This window comes from Cherax quadricarinatus, chromosome 41, assembly GCF_038502225.1.
Source record: "Cherax quadricarinatus isolate ZL_2023a chromosome 41, ASM3850222v1, whole genome shotgun sequence".
NCBI classification, from domain to species: domain Eukaryota; kingdom Metazoa; phylum Arthropoda; class Malacostraca; order Decapoda; family Parastacidae; genus Cherax; species Cherax quadricarinatus.
In genome coordinates, this window is record NC_091332.1 from 1,970,750 (window position 1) to 1,990,288 (window position 19,539).

General features: G+C 45.2%; 1 protein-coding gene across 3 annotated transcripts in view; it reads left to right on the forward strand.

Moving 5' to 3' along the window:
* LOC128695849 (uncharacterized) overlaps positions 1 to 19,539 on the forward strand; it is a 166,935-nt gene that overhangs the window by 119,325 nt on the left and 28,071 nt on the right. For all 3 annotated transcript variants that reach the window (XM_053786740.2, XM_053786738.2, XM_053786739.2), the window contains exon 4: positions 891 to 1,009. In XM_053786740.2, the coding sequence (XP_053642715.2) occupies positions 891 to 1,009 (119 nt within the window). The remainder of the gene's footprint in view (positions 1 to 890; positions 1,010 to 19,539) is intronic.

Consider the following 19,539-nt stretch of genomic DNA (forward strand, 5'->3'; position numbering starts at 1 on the left):
TTGGTCACCTGACCGAGGCCGTCCGCTGGCTTACCAGTTCGCCCCTTCAAAAGATTAAGGCTTATTTAGTTTCCCATCGCAGCTGTCATCACTTCTCATCTTCAAGATTTCTGATCCTCCATGTGAATCCCTGTTATACCAGTCAATCTATTTTGTGATTTTACTCTCTTGGTCAGTAACTCTTTTATCATTAAATTTTGTTCCATCCGTTATCCTCCGTTGTTCCAGTGTTCTCATCTGCCTCCATCGTACTGTGATTTTTTTTTTTAAGTATTTTAAATTGCGGACCTACAAGTTCGTCTCAAATTCAACCTACCCAACATTCTCCACGTGACTCTCCACACTCTACATACTCCTGTGCTCTTTAACCAGGTAGATCTGTTTGTGACTTGATAAAGCCCACTGTGTGTGCGAAACGTTGTTAATAAAGGATCACATTATAGTGCATTTCTGTTTATTTCTCCATCGTGTCTGTATTTTATGCCATTTATCTCCAAATAGCTCCCTAGTGTAATCAACCTTTTGTGTAACTTCCAAGATCTACGCTGATGAGAATGATCTCTTCAAAACTCAATGTCTCTCTTATCAATACTGCTATCCTTCTCACTTTTCATTCTCTCTCTCTCTCTCTCTCACCTTAATATTTGGTATTCTTCGGTGAATATCACATCTGATATCATTCCTGTAAGCTTCGTTTCTCTTGTCATTATATAATCTTTTGCTCCTTTCACTCGTTTCATAATACACGTTTGCAATGAAGTCTTTGTGTGTTAGAGAGAGAGAGAGAGAGAGAGAGAGAGAGAGAGAGAGAGAGAAGCCAGTGACAGCTACAATCTTAACCCACAAACAAATGACAGGCAGAAGACTAACATTTTGTTGTTGCATTGCAGGTTGTGGACGGGAGGTGGTGAGCGTGGTGCCAGATCAACAAGTATGGTTGGTGTCCCCTGGCCACACCGTCCCTGGTGTCACCAATGGCTCTCAGCACACCTGTACCTGGGCGGTCAAGGTGAGTCCCCCCTCGTCCCCCCAAAAACATGTGTACCAGAGTTCTTCTAAGAATATACAGTAAACTATCTTTTCAGTCATGTATATTTCTTATTGTACTTATATGTTTAACACTCTTGCGACGGTGTTCGATACTATCTTCCCTGCGAAGACGAACGTTTTGGAGCGAGCGTTTATCGAGACGTTTCGTCCTGTTTAGTTCTGTATCTAATGATTTGGCAAGCCATTACATAGAGCGAAAAGTCCTCCAAGTGAAAACTTGTGTCTTCAGTACGTCGACTCTGTAATTTGGATCCGACACACTTCCATCTTTGCCTGAGAGGAAGAAATAAGAGAAATATTGGCAACCAAAACTGGGTTGCTGTTTCCAACTGGGAATATGAAAGAAAAAGTCCCTATAATATTGATATCTAATAACAAACTTTTGAAAATCGGCTTACGAGAAATCCTTCCACAAATCTTAACTTTCTCCCCCCCCCCCAAAAAAAAAAAAGAAAAGAAAAAACAGAATACACGTATATTTTCAAATTATTATTACGACCAGTGATGCCACAACTTTTCTTTATGGTAATATTATTGCTCTTATTATCATATTATCATTGGACCTAAATGAGTGATATTCATGTCAGAAAGCATAACTTCCATCTGAAGATGGTTAGGTAGTGGAAGGAAATAGATGGGAAAGTTGGAAAAGAAGATTTCGTACACAGTTTTACGAGTAGGTATGTTAAGACCCCTAAACTCAGGAATAGTTTGACAGTTGGTGAGTAGATGAGCCCAGACTAATACAATTGGGCGAGTACATCATCCTTCAGGAATCAGTATCCACCGATCCTCCAGTCATAAGTTTTCTTACCTTTTCATTTGAAGCCTCCAGCATCCTCCTGCTCTTCTTCTTTCTTCCTCCTCCTCTCCCCAAGTTTCCCTTGACGTGGGGTGTCGTGATGGTTGTACCCTCGACCACCGTGGGTCGAGTTTTTATACTCGACACACTGATGGGTCTGTGTTTATAGAGCAAGTCTGGCGTTTTGCATGGAAATCAACCAATTACTATTTACTGTTGTTTATCATGTTTGGGTGACGAGTCGACCACCTTGACGGATAGTTACAACTGTGTAATTTGCTCGAGGAAGGTAAACAAAAAACTCTACTAAATGGTGATAATGATGATGTTGGACGAGAAGCTGTCCAAGCACAGTCAGTGGCTTCTTCAGTCCAGTACAGAGAAGAACGGTGGAAGATGAGGAGTTTGAGGAAATCACTCCCTCAGCTTGGAGTCCATCAGTTCATCAAGACTGATGCTGAGGGACTGATTACCGTAAACTCCTCGTCATCTTCCACTGTTCTTCTCTGTATTGGACTGAAGAAGCCATTGGCTGGCGAAACGCTTCCTCAGTAAAGATTCCCAAACGGTGCACAAGTGTCTCATTCTTCAGCTTGTCTGTTTTATAAACATTTACATCACAAAATGCTCGGAAGAGTGAACTCTCAAGTTTTCTCATTCCTGGCAGCATTAGTAGCAGTATCAGTGAACCTAGAGGCTTCCCTGCCTCTGACAGCAGCATCAGCAAATCTGAAGGCTTCATCTCACTAAAGGGGCAAATGCCTGTGAGACTCTAGCTGTGAAGTTTCGTCTGTGACGTCTGTTTAGATCCTATCCCAACCCGTCCTCCGTCAGTAGCAACAGTCAACCCGGAGACTTCCTCATCAATACCAACATTAATCAGTCTGAGTAGGCAACCTTTTTAATGGCGGAAGCAGTAGCATTAGCGAACCTGGAGGCTTCCTTATTTCTTGCAGCAGTTGCATAAGAAAGAAGGAACACTGCTGCAAGCCTACTAGCCCAGGCTAGGTAAGTCCAAGCCACATCCTCTCATGTAATTGTCTAACCAATTTTTAAAACCACAACATTTTAGCCTCATTGACACTACTTGGGAGTTTCTTCCACTCATCCACAACTCTACTGCTAAACCAATGTTTTCCTATATCCATAATCAATTGGTCTACAATACCGACAAATTGAGGAATCAGGCACATGCGGATCATGGGGGTACCATTATTTCGAAGACGTTTTGCCATCCAGTGGTTTAATTTAATACAGAACTATAAACTTCAGACAGTAGCGAATGAGGTAGTCAGTCCCTCGGCCTCACGGATCAGGAACATAGTCCAAGAAAACATTACTTCAAGTAACCCGCACAATAAGCAGCCGACCTATGTTTTGTAACGGAGTTTTGTACCCTATAAATTTCCGCTACCCGACCCTGATTTAGATCCTATGGACGGAGGTGGGAGACGGTGGGAACTATGTATCTGAAGGACAACTGCATTCTTGTTCCCTTATGAAACAGATGAAGAGAATGGTGGGTACCCTGAATGGTGGGTACCCTGAATGATGCGTGGACCTAACTTCCCGACTCCCGTGACAGGTGCGTAGTATATTAATGAACGATGGTATTGAAGTCGGGCGCTTGAAGACACTCGTCCCGACAAGACTGAATTGATGGTCACTAAACCTGTTGAATCCATAAAAAAAGTGGTAAATGGCAGCAGCAGGTAGACGAATCAATCACACAGTCTTGATAAATGGCTACTGAAACCCTCAAAGAGATGGAATCTATTACCTGGTCAAACTGAACAAGTAGCTAAATATATAAAAACTCGATAACATTTTTCTGACAGCCATTATTTCTCTCATGAATGAATTTAACATTTAAAAGCCAGCCATGGTAGGTAACATTATAGACGAAGAGGTTATTTATAAATATATAATGAAGACATGAATGCAAAACGGCTCTGTGAAGAGCCGTATCTAGTGACTGTAGAGAAAAACATTGTTCCAATAATAGCTTGTTCTTGATCTTGTAGTTTCTCGAGTATATCGAAGATTTTCCACCAGCAACACCAGCACATTTATTGAGCAGAAAATTGTGCATAATGAAGAAAAGGGAACATTTACAAATGTTAATAAAACGAATAGTGACGGAGTGTGGATAATTAATGTGAGATCGATATTAAAGTATATAATACACAGATAACCCACACTTAGAAGATTGGGCTTATGACGACGTTTCGGTCCGATTTGGACTATTAACATGTTACACATGGTATAAGTACGACCGAAATGTCGTCATAATTTTTAGTCTCCCATGTGCGAGTTAACTGTGTATTGTTCCAGTCACGGTATTGTGACTGGTGTTTTATCTCGAAGTGATGGGTGATGGGAGTGATGGCAAATGTTTTGAAAGGAGTGATGGTCTCTAAGGAAAGGGTCGTGGTAGTCGTGGCGGCCAACGAGTATGGTCATGATATTAGTGATAGTATACGAAGGAATATTGGTGGTGATGGTGAGGAGATATTGGAGAGGTGATGGCGAGGGGGGACTGTAGTGGGGTGGTTCGTGAGAGATGGTGATTCAACCTCTCGTCGCGGATGCTGTGCGAGTCATCTCCCGCTCAGACTCCAAGCTACGTCGTTCCTCTTCGAGGAGTTACGACACTGTTGTTCTTCCTGTGTTTATTGATGACTCTCCTCAGGACTCTTGAGTTTAGCACTTTAAATGAATATAAAAAATAATCTGCTTCATCGGCAGTTTTACCATTCCTCTTCCTCTGTCAGATTCGGATGCTGAACCCTTCCTGGTCGTTCATTGTCTTCTTCGACTTATCTTCGAAGTAGGTGGTCCCGAAGAGTGACTCGTAGTTCTCCCTGGCGCTTGTTTACCCCTCCCCCCCCCCCCGTCTCATTTCCTTTATCTCTGCAATGGGTCCCGGTCCATCTCAGCATCCGTTGCAAACTCTCGTGAAACACGCCACTCTGCTTGGACCTCCACCTCTGTGATCTAGGGGCGCTCCACCTTCTTTGGTGGGCAAGCTTGGGGGTCTTCCTCACGACATCGGTGTTGGGCTCGGTCCGGTCCTTATCTGGTTCGTACCCCTGGGATCTTACCCCGATAGGGCAACAGACGTAGTGTTGACCGGTTTGAATATTGGACACTCCCTGTTCACAGCCCATCTCCGTCTTAAGATAGTGGCTAGCGGAGCATAGCTGAACACTTCTTGCTCTACTGCCCCTGGTTTTACTCCATCAAGACTTATTAATATTATTAAACCTCACGTTACTGTAAGAGCGAAGGAACAAGGAAGATATGATCAAGAAATATGAAATACTTAAGTGCACAGAGAGATAACACAGTTCCTGACTGCTCAACATGAGCTGCAGGTAAACAAGCTGAACACCCAGGTGTATGGCAAAGGCAAAATGTATATATAATTTCAGGAAAAGATATGATAAGACATAATAGGCTAGGAATAAAATATACCAGGAGATGAAAGTACCCCAGCAGACAACTCGCTGAGTACACAGATAAGTAAACACAGACACAAACTCATTCTCTCTCTCTCTCTCTCTCTCTCACACACAAAGGGTATAGGGAGAGCTACCTCATCCGAAGACACTGCTGCTGCATAAGTTACTGATGCTAAAACTAGTTCCCACGACGTTACGCCCAAATTTCTCAATCATCTCCCGACACAACTTGACCCACCACGACAGCCGCTAATGAAAGAACTCCTCCTTTGCATCTTTTGTATTCCACATCATCATCTTTTCACATTAAGTTACGGCTTCACTCTTGTAATACGACGCTTGCAGAGATTATATTATTCTTTAGTAAACTTTTGTGATAGAGGTGTGGCGAGGATATTAGCATACAGTGTGTGGTCAGCAGAGGCTACCTGGAGGGTATTCTGGGGATCAACGCCCCCGCGGCCCGGTCCACGGCCAGGCCTCCCGGTGGATCAGGACCTGATCAATGAGGCTGTTACTACTGGACTACGTGCGGCAGTGGCTACTGGTTACTGGTGTGTGAAGGTAGGAAATCACTGATAGAATAATAATTCGTAAAGTGTGTGTGTGTACTCAAGTACGTAAGGCTGCAGGGAGACCGAGTCACAGCTCCTGGCTCAACAACTTAGGCACTAGTAGAATCAGTTAGTCATTAGTGAACTAATGAATCAATAGTGGAGCCCTTGAGTCACGAACTCCACTAAATAGTTACGAATGAAAGTAATTAGTCGAAGATCATCTAAGCAAACTCTCGCCATACTCACCGAGAAAATCCTAAGTCACTGTCTTGGTAAAAAATAAACGTCTTCCATGATATAATCATCTTAAACCATTAAACGCTAACGCTGATTGCGTCTAAGTACAACTTTTATTACTCACTAAAATGTAGATAAAGCTTATAGAAATCTATTCGAGGTAAACACCGACATAAAGCCAGTCTATAATGAAATTTTAGAGGAAAAAAATGAACATTTTTGACTTTTCTGGATTATTTTAACAACATAATATACATCAAAACCTTCGCACTTAGACGAGGAATTTTATGACGTCCAGGACAAACCGAAAGTGGATCAAGGCCTGATCAACCAGACTGTTAATGCTGGCCTCACATTGTGTTGTAAATCGATCAGCCGTAATAGAACAGATGACGTTTTTCGTTACATACCTTCACAAGGAACATTTTATTTCGAACTACATAATTCTTCTCCACTCGAGAGAAAAATCTAAACCAGTCTAACAGGTTTAACCAAGAAACGCATTTTAGTAAGTTCAAGGTTCTCGTCTCTGGAGGTTCGTGTCACCAGGAGTCATGCACTCGTAAACAAACATACAAGCCCTTGCTCTTGAGAAGTGAGCTGGAAGCTTGAGAGCCCCCAAAAAACCGTCATCGAGGCATCGAAGTGGCATGTAAACCCATTACCGAGAAGATCCCGATTTTTATGCTTCGTTAAGGAGTAACGCGATGTGAGTTGTAACCTGCCAGACGCGTCTCAAGTGAATGATTAACGATGACAGTGGTACTTTTCTTTGAAGCTACTGATACTCCTGCAGCCCCAGACTTTTTTTCTTTTGTAGCTCAGTACACATCAGCACGAGCCGGTGCATTGCAGAAAACTGGAGTTATAAATAATTAAGTGATGTTTGTGATAAGCCAGAGTGACCACTGCATGTTGAGTCAGGACAGAGCTTCGTTTCCAAAGTCGCACCAAGAGAATTTACCCAAGACAAAGGTTAACGCTTGACGATGCAGACAACAGACACCCGCAGTCCACAAAGGTGAATTTATCGTAGCTCACCATCAACAAGAGCAAACTAGGATGGACGAGTCGAACTGGATTTTGAGATTAGTGGGAAAACACTGAAAGTTTTTAATACTAATTGCAGGGATCAGATATTAGGATATTTCTAAAATCCTAATGAAGAACCTGAAGATTTTCGTCTGTAGTTCCTAAGTCTGACCTTGCAGGATGCAAATTAGCAGGAAAGTATCACGTGAAAAAAGACATAAATCACTGATTTTGCTTATTAAAGAAAATAAGTTTCTGATTTATTGCAGAATTGTGGATGACCACTAAATACGATACACAAAACATCGCTATGATCACTCACTAGAGCTCCTGAATCCATTTTAGACTCCCGCCGATGTTATTCAAGTTTTGGGATAAGGGATGTTGTTTCTATGAACTTCCGTCTATGCAACATTTGGGTATCTGTAGTCTGGAAACGTTTCGCCAGCCAGTGGCTTCAGTTCAGTGCAGATAAAGGTGAAAAATGTAGGAGAATTTAAGGTTGCCATTCTTTCTGGAGTTTATTTTAGTCCATCGGTTTTAAAACCATTTATTCACAAAGTCGGTATTTCACATTATCCTGTAAGAATAAATTGGGTGTAAAGGAACATCAGTCCATTGATCAGGGATTGTGACGCTGTCATTGATACCACTGTATCACTGTCGCACTACCACTGCATCACTGTCGCACTACCACTGCATCACTGTCACACTACCACTGCATCACTGTCGCACTACCACTGCATCACTGTCGCACTACCACTGCATCACTGTCGCACTACCACTGCATCACTGTCCCACTACCACCGTTTTATCGTCCTTGTAAACCCAATTTACAAAGACTTCCGACATCACTGTGGTTTTGATAACACTTTTCGTCCCAAGACCAACGCTGCTGCCAAGATAACGTAAAATTTCAACATGCTCTGAGGGAGATGCTGGACAGTTACCCAAAATGCTTCACCACAAAACTTTTTTTTTGACGTTTAGGTCTCTGGAGTCTCTGTAAAAAGTGAAGCAGAGGTCACAGCAGTGATCTTTCATTACTGATTCAATAACATACGAACGTTGTAGGTTCTTATGATACGATCAATGGCGTTTTAACAGTAAGTTCTTAGTTATTACATAGCGTTGAGTTGAGTATATTCTGCGCCTTTACACTCATTTTTTTCGTTAACGTATTCGAAAAAAAATGGAAAGTTGCAGTTAGATATGAAAGTTTTTTTTATGTGTGATGATGTGAATTTGATTTTTAAGAGACGTCGTTTCATGGTGCAGTTATTACATAATTTTTTTTTCACTTTTCTTAACGAAGCTGCAAATATGGATCATAAACTCGTAATAACACTATTGTCAACAAACCAGGGTGCGGGTGGGGTTTGAACCCATGGCAAGTCAAACCCCAGGCCAATGAGTTAACCACTGGGCCACAATAAGATTCATCCAACTAGGTATATTTATACACCACAGAGAGGTTAACATGGGCCACCACTGTGACCATTGGCTCTCCAGGACCAGTGGCTTCCGCACTGGCCTAGAGTTTTACGACTTGCTTACCATGAGCTCTAACCCCACCCGCACAGTGGTCTGCAAAATATTTAAAAGACCTATCACCGAGGTTGATGCTCATCTCCATCTCTCCTGCAGTTATCAACATCTCTCCTGCAGTTATCAACATCACTCCTGCAGTTATCAATAGTGCTGCACCCAATCCAAACCTGTTCCCGTCACATGACATTATGTCTGCACGCATACATGATTTGACAACGAATATCAGCCAACGTATTCCAACGGGTGATCATATTTACATTAGCTCAGGAGTCTTAAAACTGGCATTGATGGGTTATGGCAGATACCTGACTCCAGCCTCCATGTAATGATCGATGAAAATAGATATGTAAAGTTGATGTGACATCACTCTTATCTAGTCAAACTTTCTGATGTAACTCAGTGACGCTTGTGTTACCTACATGAACCACTAGAGTGTGTGTACCCTCACCAATTTGAGGTTGCAGGGGTCGATTCATTGCTCCTGGCCCCGCATCTTCGTTGACCATTACTATGTTCACTCTCTGCTCCAAGAGCTTAATCGTACCTCTTATTAAAGCTATGTATGGATCCTGCCTTCACTACATCACTCTCCAGATTGTTCCACTTCATGTGTGTGTGTGTGTGTGTGTGTGTGTGTGTGTGTGTGTGTGTGTGTGTGTGTGTGTGTGTGTGTGTGTGTGTGTGTGTGTGTGTAAGTAAACAAAAGACAAAATAATAATACTAAGAAATTCCCTCCCGTCTCTGTGTATTCACTGTAACAATAGTTTAAGCCTCTGAGACAATCGTCAAGTAGCCTGGGCAGCCGGGCAATAAATCACATACGGGGTGTATAATTTGAACAGGTGGAGTAGCACTTAGCCAAGCAATAAACAACAATTAGTACCACAGTGAGACACACCAGCAGTGAGACAGACTAACCCAGCAGACACCGCTGGCACACACCTAGAAGCAATATACTAGGTAGTGGTCGCATGGTAAACTGGTATCATGGGTTAATCACAAGTGACTGCTTGGCTGCCTGAATGAACATCCCGAAAGATTTGCGGCTGGCTGGCTGGTCGGCTTTCAGGATAGCTGGCTAGGTGGCTGGCTGGCTTCCTGGATAACTGGCTTGCTGAGTGGCGTACCTGGACACAAGTGAGGGATGGATCGAACTTTAAATGGTACTTTTGAAGCATTTATCTCTGAGAGACATTTCAAGTGAAGCCTTGTATATGAAGGTATGTAGAGGGACACATGGTCAAACAGCATCTAAGGAATGGGAGGCAATTAGATTTGATCCAAGGAAAAGGAGGGTTGGCTCTAACTCCTGGAACCACTAAGCTTTCATCATCATCAACGTTCTGCAAGAGAGAGCAGAAAGGAGAGTGGACACTCGTGGCTTCTCATCACTCTGCAAGCAAGAATAAACTCTCTCACAAACCATAGAAAACTAGATATCATTGCCGTTTACTATCTCATCGTTAAATGCGTTGCTAAACGCGGTTATTTTGAAAGAAAGGCGACAGTACCGTGGCTGGATTATTATTATAAAAAAAAAGAAGCGCTAAACCACAAGGACTGTACAGAGCTGTCCATGGCTGGAACGATTCACCAAAAACCCGAAATTAAGAGGAGCTCCATGATGGGTCACTGTCACAGTGACTTGACAAAGTCAAGTGGCTAACGCGACGGGCTGGAGTTTTGAGACTATGACCGCGGGTTCAATCCCGGCCGGGGGTATGGTTGACTTGACAAAGGTCGGGCACGGACCGTGTACGTTAGTCATAAGGTTCCTCTCCAAATTTCGTTTTTTTTTTTTTTTTTTTTTTGTGTGTGTGTGTGTGTGTGTGTGTGTGTGTGTGTGTGTGTGTGTGTGTGTGTGTGTGTGTGTGTGTGTGTGTGTGTGAAGTTCTTAAGAATTAATTTAGATTAGAACTGTGCATTGTTGCTGTCTTAAAAAACAATGAAGCTGTCTATTTACCTCAATAACCTATTTATCGGTGACTGAGCACTTTCTTGGCCCATCTGGTAATCACTGTTAAAACCAAACTTGTCACTTGACACTGTTCGTGTTGTCAAGGATGCTGGAAGACACTCACAGAAGCTGCACAACGTAGAGTTGCTTAGTTACAGAGAGGATCATCTTTGCCAGCTCTCAGAATACTCTTATAGATGCAAATATTCAAGGTGTGTGTACTCAACTTAGGGATTCAAGTGATTAAGGAACAACAGTTACTTTGTGCCTTGATGGAATTCTTGTGTGGAAGCTTCATACATTATTTAACTTTCAGTGGAAGACCCCAATGTCTATCTCAACTCTGGATGTTCAAAAACATGAGTCCTAGTTATACTTCAAGTTTGTCTCTATGCATCCTTTCAATTCCTTGAGAATCATATACGTCATAATCAAGTCTTCCTTAATCCTCTCTCCTTCGATGACCGTCAGGTTCAATTGCTGTAATCTCTTGCATATGCCATTCAACTCTAGTACTAATCCCATTGCAAATCTCATCTTTTCAAACTGAACAGCCTTGATGTGGCAGGAGCTCCAAGCTGGTGCTGCGTATTCGAAGATAGGGTTGATGTACACTAAGTTTTGCAAAGGGTTATAAAATATTGTTTGAGATTCCTCTCTCTCTCTGTGTATATTCGCTACTGAAAATACCAAATTCAACGACTGAGAGACAAGAAAAACATTATACTCGTTGGCATTATCACGAGTGGTAATCATGTTAGAACTCAATTGCTTTCGCCAGCCACTTCTTACGCCTCCTGACATCGTTTAACATTACACAGATGCTCGACATTCCACATTATCTCTTCAAACATCCCACAAAACCTCCCTGATACTCAATCTTTACCTAAACAGTTTCTCAACAACTACTCGAGAATTGCTTAGCTTTATATAAGCCACCAGATGAGCAGAAGAAAAAAAATATAGGAATTAAACGAGACACACAACAGTTTTCTGTGATGGATACGATGCGGATCTCACGTAAACATTGCAGTCACTAAACAGCCGCAGGACTGAGGAATCGCTGGTGTTGGAAATGAACAAGAGAACAGAAGCGAGAGATTAAAGAGGCGATCATGTCTGTTTACACACTCCACACGCAATTTATCCACCAGATCCGGTCTTGATGTCTCCTCTAACAAGACATTTGTGAATGACTTTCAAGGCGTAAAAAATACTGGATGTTTTAGCCGAAAAGAAATAGATTACTGGAGTCTGTTGGCTGTTGGCGTAGATTATTGCAGTTACTAGTGCCATCTTAGTGCAATTTTTTTACGTAATATATAGTTTTAATGCTTTAACAAGAGGGAAGAAAATTATTAATGATAACTAAGTGCTAAACCCACAAGGGTCGTACAGATAGGGAAGTTTTTTTTTTTTTTTTTTTTTTTTTAAAGCCATTGGGACTTAAGACTGTATTGATGTTTCCTTTTTACAACACTTTCTGGGACGTCTTCCAACAGTTCCTTCCATACCCCTGGTAGGCAACAATCTTGCTTCACACGCCTAGTGTCCTTGGTTCGATCCCCGGTAAGGGTGGAACATTGGTGGTGTTTCCTTACACCTGTTGTCCCGTTCACCTAGCAAGCAAGTAGGTGCCTAAGCGTTAGTCGACTGGTGTGGGTGGCATCCTGCGTTGACAACATTCAGGACCAAAATAGAAATAAGACAGACATTCCCTCGATAACCCACTAACTTTCTTGGGTTATCGTGGGTGGCTAACCCTCCGAGGTTAAAAATCCGAACAAAATCTTATGTTACCTCTCATCAACCCAACCACAGGCAGCCATATCTTCTAAATAATCAAATCACCTCAACAACGTCTCTGACAAATCACAAGAAAAACATCGCTGAGTCTTGCTTTACGTCGCACTTAAACCAGCTTGACCAGATTCCCAATTTCTAACTTGTTTTTTTGTAATATGTTTTACGTAATAAGCCTCATATTTAATAAAATGCAAACAACTTTGGAGAAATGCTCGCAAATTATACTCCTCTTGGTCGGCCATGACACCTGGAGCAGCATCGATGTCTGTATCAGGATGTCTGTATCAGGATGTCTGTATCAGGATGTCTGTATCAGGATGGTGGAGGCTCAAGTGGGGGAAATAAACAGATTTTTTGTCTGTCTAAACATTGCGTGGTAAATGTGCCATCTGAACATCGCGTGGTAAATGTGCCATCTAAACATCGCGTGGTAAATGTGCCATCTAAACATCGCGTGGTAAATGTGCCATCTGAACATCGCGTGGTAAATGTACCATCTAAACATCGCGTGGTCAATGTGCCATCTAAACATCGCGTGGTAAATGTGCCATCTAAACATCGCGTGGTAAATGTACCATCTAAACATCGCATGGTAAATGTGCCATCTAAACATCGATTGGTAAATGTGCCATCTAAACATCGCGTGGTAAATGTGCCATCTAAACATCGCGTGGTAAATGTACCATCTAAACATAGCGTGGTAAATGTGCCATCTAAACATAGCGTGGTAAATGTGCCATCTAAACATCGCGTGGTAAATGTGCCATCTAAACATAGCGTGGTAAATGTGCCATCTAAACATCGCGTGGTAAATGTGCCATCTAAACATCGCGTGGTAAATATGCCATCTAAACATAGCGTGGTAAATGTGCCATCTAAACATAGCGTGGTAAATGTGCCATCTAAACATAGCGTGGTAAATGTACCATCTAAACATAGCGTGGTAAATGTGCCATCTAAACATCGCGTGGTAAATGTACCATCTAAACATCGCGTGGTAAATATGCCATCTAAACATAGCGTGGTAAATGTACCATCTAAACATAGCGTGGTAAATGTGCCATCTAAACATAGCGTGGTAAATGTGCCATCTAAACATCGCGTGGTAAATGTACCATCTAAACATCGCGTGGTAAATGTGCCATCTAAACATCGCGTGGTAAATGTGCCATCTAAACATAGCGTGGTAAATGTACCATCTAAACATAGCGTGGTAAATGTGCCATCTAAACATCGCGTGGTAAATGTACCATCTAAACATAGCGTGGTAAATGTGCCATCTAAACATAGCGTGGTAAATGTGCCATCTAAACATCGCGTGGTAAATGTGCCATCTAAACATAGCGTGGTAAATGTACCATCTAAACATAGCGTGGTAAATGTGCCATCTAAACATCGCGTGGTAAATGTGTCATCTAAACATAGCGTGGTAAATGTGCCATCTAAACATAGCGTGGTAAATGTGCCATCTAAACATAGCGTGGTAAATGTGTCATCTAAACATAGCGTGGTAAATGTGCCATCTAAACATAGAGTGGTAAATGTGCCATCTAAACATAGCGTGGTAAATGTGTCATCTAAACATAGCGTGGTAAATGTGTCATCTAAACATAGCGTGGTAAATGTGCCATCTAAACATAGCGTGGTAAATGTGTCATCTAAACATAGCGTGGTAAATGTGCCATCTAAACATAGCGTGGTAAATGTGTCATCTAAACATAGCGTGGTAAATGTGCCATCTAAACATAGCGTGGTAAATGTGCCATCTAAACATAGCGTGGTAAATGTGCCATCTAAACATAGCGTGGTAAATGTGCCAGCTGGAACGAGACTTTTGAAGCTGTGGTAATTGATCTCTAAATACAATACTTAATGATATCCTCATCCCCCTGACGATATCATCCCCCTGACGATATCATCCCCCTGATATCCTCATCCCCCTGACGATATCATCCCCCTGGTATCCTCATCCCCCTGACGATATCATCTCGATATCCCCCCTGACGATATCATCCCCCTGGTATCCTCATCCCCCTGACGATATCATCCCCCTGATATCCTCATCCCCCTGACGATATCATCCCCCTGATATCCTCATCCCCCTGACGATATCATCCCCCTGATATCCTGGATATCATCCCCCTGGTATCATCCCCCTGACGATATCATCCCCCTGGTATCCTGACGATATCATCCCCCTGATATCCTCATCCCCCTGACGATATCATCCCCCTGACGATATCATCTCATCCCCCCCTGACGATATCATCCCCCTGATATCCTCATCCCCCTGACGATATCATCCCCCTGGTATCCTCATCCCCCTGACGATATCATCCCCCTGATATCCTCATCCCCCTGACGATATCATCCCCCTGATATCCTCATCCCCCTGACGATATCATCCCCCTGATATCCCCCCCTGACGATATCATCCCCCTGGTATCCTCATCCCCCTGACGATATCATCCCCCTGGTATCCTCATCCCCCTGACGATATCATCCCCCCTGGTATCCTCATCCCCCAGACGATATCATCCCCCTGGTATCCTCATCCCCCAGACGATATCATCCCCCTGGTATCCTCATCCCCCTGACGATATCATCCCCCTGGTATCCTCATCCCCCTGACGATATCATCCCCCTGGTATCCTCATCCCCCTGACGATATCATCCCCCTGATATCCTCATCCCCCTGACGATATCATCCCCCTGGTATCCTCATCCCCCTGACGATATCATCCCCCTGACGATATCATCCCCCTGACGATATCATCCCCCTCATCCCCCCCCTAACGATATCATCCCCCCTGGTATCCTCATCCCCCTGACGACATCATCCCCCTGGTATCCTCATCCCCCTGACGATATCATCCCCCTGGTATCCTCATCCCCCTGACGATATCATCTCCCTGGTATCCTCATCCCCCTGACGATATCATCCCCCCTGATATCCTCATCCCCCTGACGATATCATCCCCCCTGGTATCCTCATCCCCCTGACGATATCATCCCCCTGGTATCCTCATCCCCCTGACGATATCATCCCCCTGGTATCCTCATCCCCCTGACGATATCATCCCCCGGATATCCTCATCCCCCTGACGATATCATCCCCCTGATATCCTCATTCCCCTGACGATATCATCCCCCTGGTATCCTCATCCCCCTGACGATATCATCCCCCTGGTATCCTCATCCCCCTGACGATATCATCCCCCTGATATCCTCATCCCCCTGACGATATCATCCCCCTGGTATCCTCATCCCCCTGACGATATCATCCCCCTGGTATCCTCATCCCCCTGACGATATCATCCCCCTGGTATCCTCATCCCCCTGACGATATCATCCCCCTGATATCCTCATCCCCCTGACGATATCATCCCCCTGGTATCCTCATCCCCCTGACGATATCATCCCCCTGATATCCTCATCCCCCTGACGATATCATCCCCCCTGATATCCTCATCCCCCTGACGATATCATCCCCCCTGATATCCTCATCCCCCTGACGATATCATCCCCCCTGATATCCTCATCCCCCTGACGATATCATCCCCCCTGATATCCTCATCCCCCTGACGATATCATCCCCCCTGATATCCTCATCCCCCTGACGATATCATCCCCCCTGATATCCTCATCCCCCTGACGATATCATCCCCCCTGATATCCTCATCCCCCTGACGATATCATCCCCCTGGTATCCTCATCCCCCTGACGATATCATCCCCCTGGTATCCTCATCCCCCTGACGATATCATCCCCCTGGTATCCTCATCCCCCTGACGATATCATCCCCCTGATATCCTCATCCCCCTGACGATATCATCCCCCTGGTATCCTCATCCCCCTGACGATATCATCCCCCTGGTATCCTCATCCCCCTGACGATATCATCCCCCTGGTATCCTCATCCCCCTGACGATATCATCCCCCTGATATCCTCATCCCCCTGACGATATCATCCCCCTGGTATCCTCATCCCCCTGACGATATCATCCCCCTGATATCCTCATCCCCCTGACGATATCATCCCCCCTGATATCCTCATCCCCCTGACGATATCATCCCCCCTGATATCCTCATCCCCCTGACGATATCATCCCCCCTGATATCCTCATCCCCCTGACGATATCATCCCCCCTGATATCCTCATCCCCCTGACGATATCATCCCCCCTGATATCCTCATCCCCCTGACGATATCATCCCCCCTGATATCCTCATCCCCCTGACGATATCATCCCCCCTGATATCCTCATCCCCCTGACGATATCATCCCCCTGGTATCCTCATCCCCCTGACGATATCATCCCCCTGGTATCCTCATCCCCCTGACGATATCATCCCCCTGATATCCTCATCCCTCTGATGATATCATCCCCCTGATATCCTCATCCCCCTGACGATATCATCCCCCTGGTATCCTCATCCCCCTGACGATATCATCCCCCTGGTATCCTCATCCCCCTGACGATATCATCCCCCTGATATCCTCATCCCCCTGACGATATCATCCCCCTGGTATCCTCATCCCCCTGACGATATCATCCCCCTGGTATCCTCATCCCCCTGACGATATCATCCCCCTGGTATCCTCATCCCCCTGACGATATCATCCCCCTGATATCCTCATCCCCTGACGATATCATCCCCCTGGTATCCTCATCCCCCTGACGATATCATCCCCCTGATATCCTCATCCCCCTGACGATATCATCCCCCCTGATATCCTCATCCCCCTGACGATATCATCCCCCCTGATATCCTCATCCCCCTGACGATATCATCCCCCCTGATATCCTCATCCCCCTGACGATATCATCCCCCCTGATATCCTCATCCCCCTGACGATATCATCCCCCCTGATATCCTCATCCCCCTGACGATATCATCCCCCTGGTATCCTCATCCCCCTGACGATATCATCCCCCTGGTATCCTCATCCCCCTGACGATATCATCCCCCTGGTATCCTCATCCCCCTGACGATATCATCCCCCTGATATCCTCATCCCCCTGACGATATCATCCCCCTGATATCCTCATCCCCCTGACGATATCATCCCCCTGATATCCTCATCCCCCTGTCGATATCATCCCCCTGATATCCTCATCCCCCTGACGATATCATCTCCCCTGGTATCCTCATCCCCCTGACGATATCATCCCTCCTGATATCCTCATCCCCCTGACGATATCATTCCCCTGGTATCCTCATCCCCCTGACGATATCATCCCCCTGATATCCTCATCCCCCTGACGATATCATCCCCCTGGTATCCTCATCCCCCTGACGATATCATCCCCCTGGTATCCTCATCTCCCAGACGATATCATCCCCCTGATATCCTCATCCCCCTGACGATATCATCCCCCTGGTATCCTCATCCCCCTGACGATATCATCCCCCTGGTATCCTCATCCCCCAGACGATATCATCCCCCTGATATCCTCATCCCCCTGACGATATCATCCCCCTGGTATCCTCATCCCCCAGACGATATCATCCCCCTGGTATCCTCATCCCCCAGACGATATCATCCCCCTGGTATCCTCATCCCCCTGACGATATCAACCCCCTGGTATCCTCATCACCCTGACGATATCATCCCCCTGATATCCTCATCCCCCTGACGATATCATCCCCCCTTATATCCTCATCCCCCTGACGATATCCCCCCTGATATCCTCATCCCCCTGACGATATCATCCCCCCTGATATCCTCATCCCCCTGACGATATCCCCCTGGTATCCTCATCCCCCTGACGATATCATCCCCCTGGTATCCTCATCCCCCTGACGATATCATCCCCCTGGTATCCTCATCCCTCTGACGATATCATCCCCCTGATATCCTCATCCCCCTGACGATATCATTCCCCTGATATCCTCATCCCCCTGACGATATCATCCCCCTGGTATCCTCATCCCCCTGACGATATCATCCCCCTGATATCCTCATCCCCCTGACGATATCATCCCCCTGATATCCTCATCCCCCTGTCGATATCATCCCCCTGATATCCTCATCCCCCTGACGATATCATCTCCCCTGGTATCCTCATCCCCCTGACGATATCATCCCTCCTGATATCCTCATCCCCCTGGTATCCTCATCCCCCTGGTATCCTCATCCCCCTGACGATATCATCCCCCTGATATCCTCATCCCCCTGACGATATCATCCCCCTGGTATCCTCATCCCCCTGACGATATCATCCCCCTGGTATCCTCATCCCCCAGACGATATCATCCCCCTGATATCCTCATCCCCCTGACGATATCATCCCCCTGGTATCCTCATCCCCCAGACGATATCATCCCCCTGATATCCTCATTCCCCTGACGATATCATCCCCCTGGTATCCTCATCCCCCAGACGATATCATCCCCCTGATATCCTCATCCCCCAGACGATATCATCCCCCTGATATCCTCATCCTCCTGACGATATCATCCCCCCTGGTATCCTCATCCCCCTGACGATATCATCCCCCCTGATATCCTCATCCCCCTGACGATATCATCCCCCCTTGTATCCTCATCCTCCTGACGATATCATCCCCCCTGGTATCCTCATCCCCCTGACGATATCATCCCCCTGGTATCCTCATCCCCCAGACGATATCATCCCCCCTGGTATCCTCATCCCCCTGACGATATCATCCCCCCTGGTATCCTCATCCCCCTGACGATATCATCCCCCTGATATCCTCATCCTCCTGACGATATCATCCCCCTGATATCCTCATCCCCCTGACGATATCATCCCCCTGATATCCTCATCCCCCTGACGATATCATCCCCCTGATATCCTCATCCTCCTATACTGAAGTCTCCCAGTTCAGGCTGATAGATATTAACAATATATATGATATCCCTCATGTGTGATGGAATATATCAGTTGGAGAGGGTTGCGGGGGGTCAACGCCCCCTCAGCCCGGTCTGAGACCCTCCCCAAAACAATTCCAATACAAAATAAAGAAGAACACTGCTGATTTATCAAGTTATCATAAATACAACAAAATGGGTGACGCAGCGCAATACTGGTGACGCAACGCAATACTGGTGACGC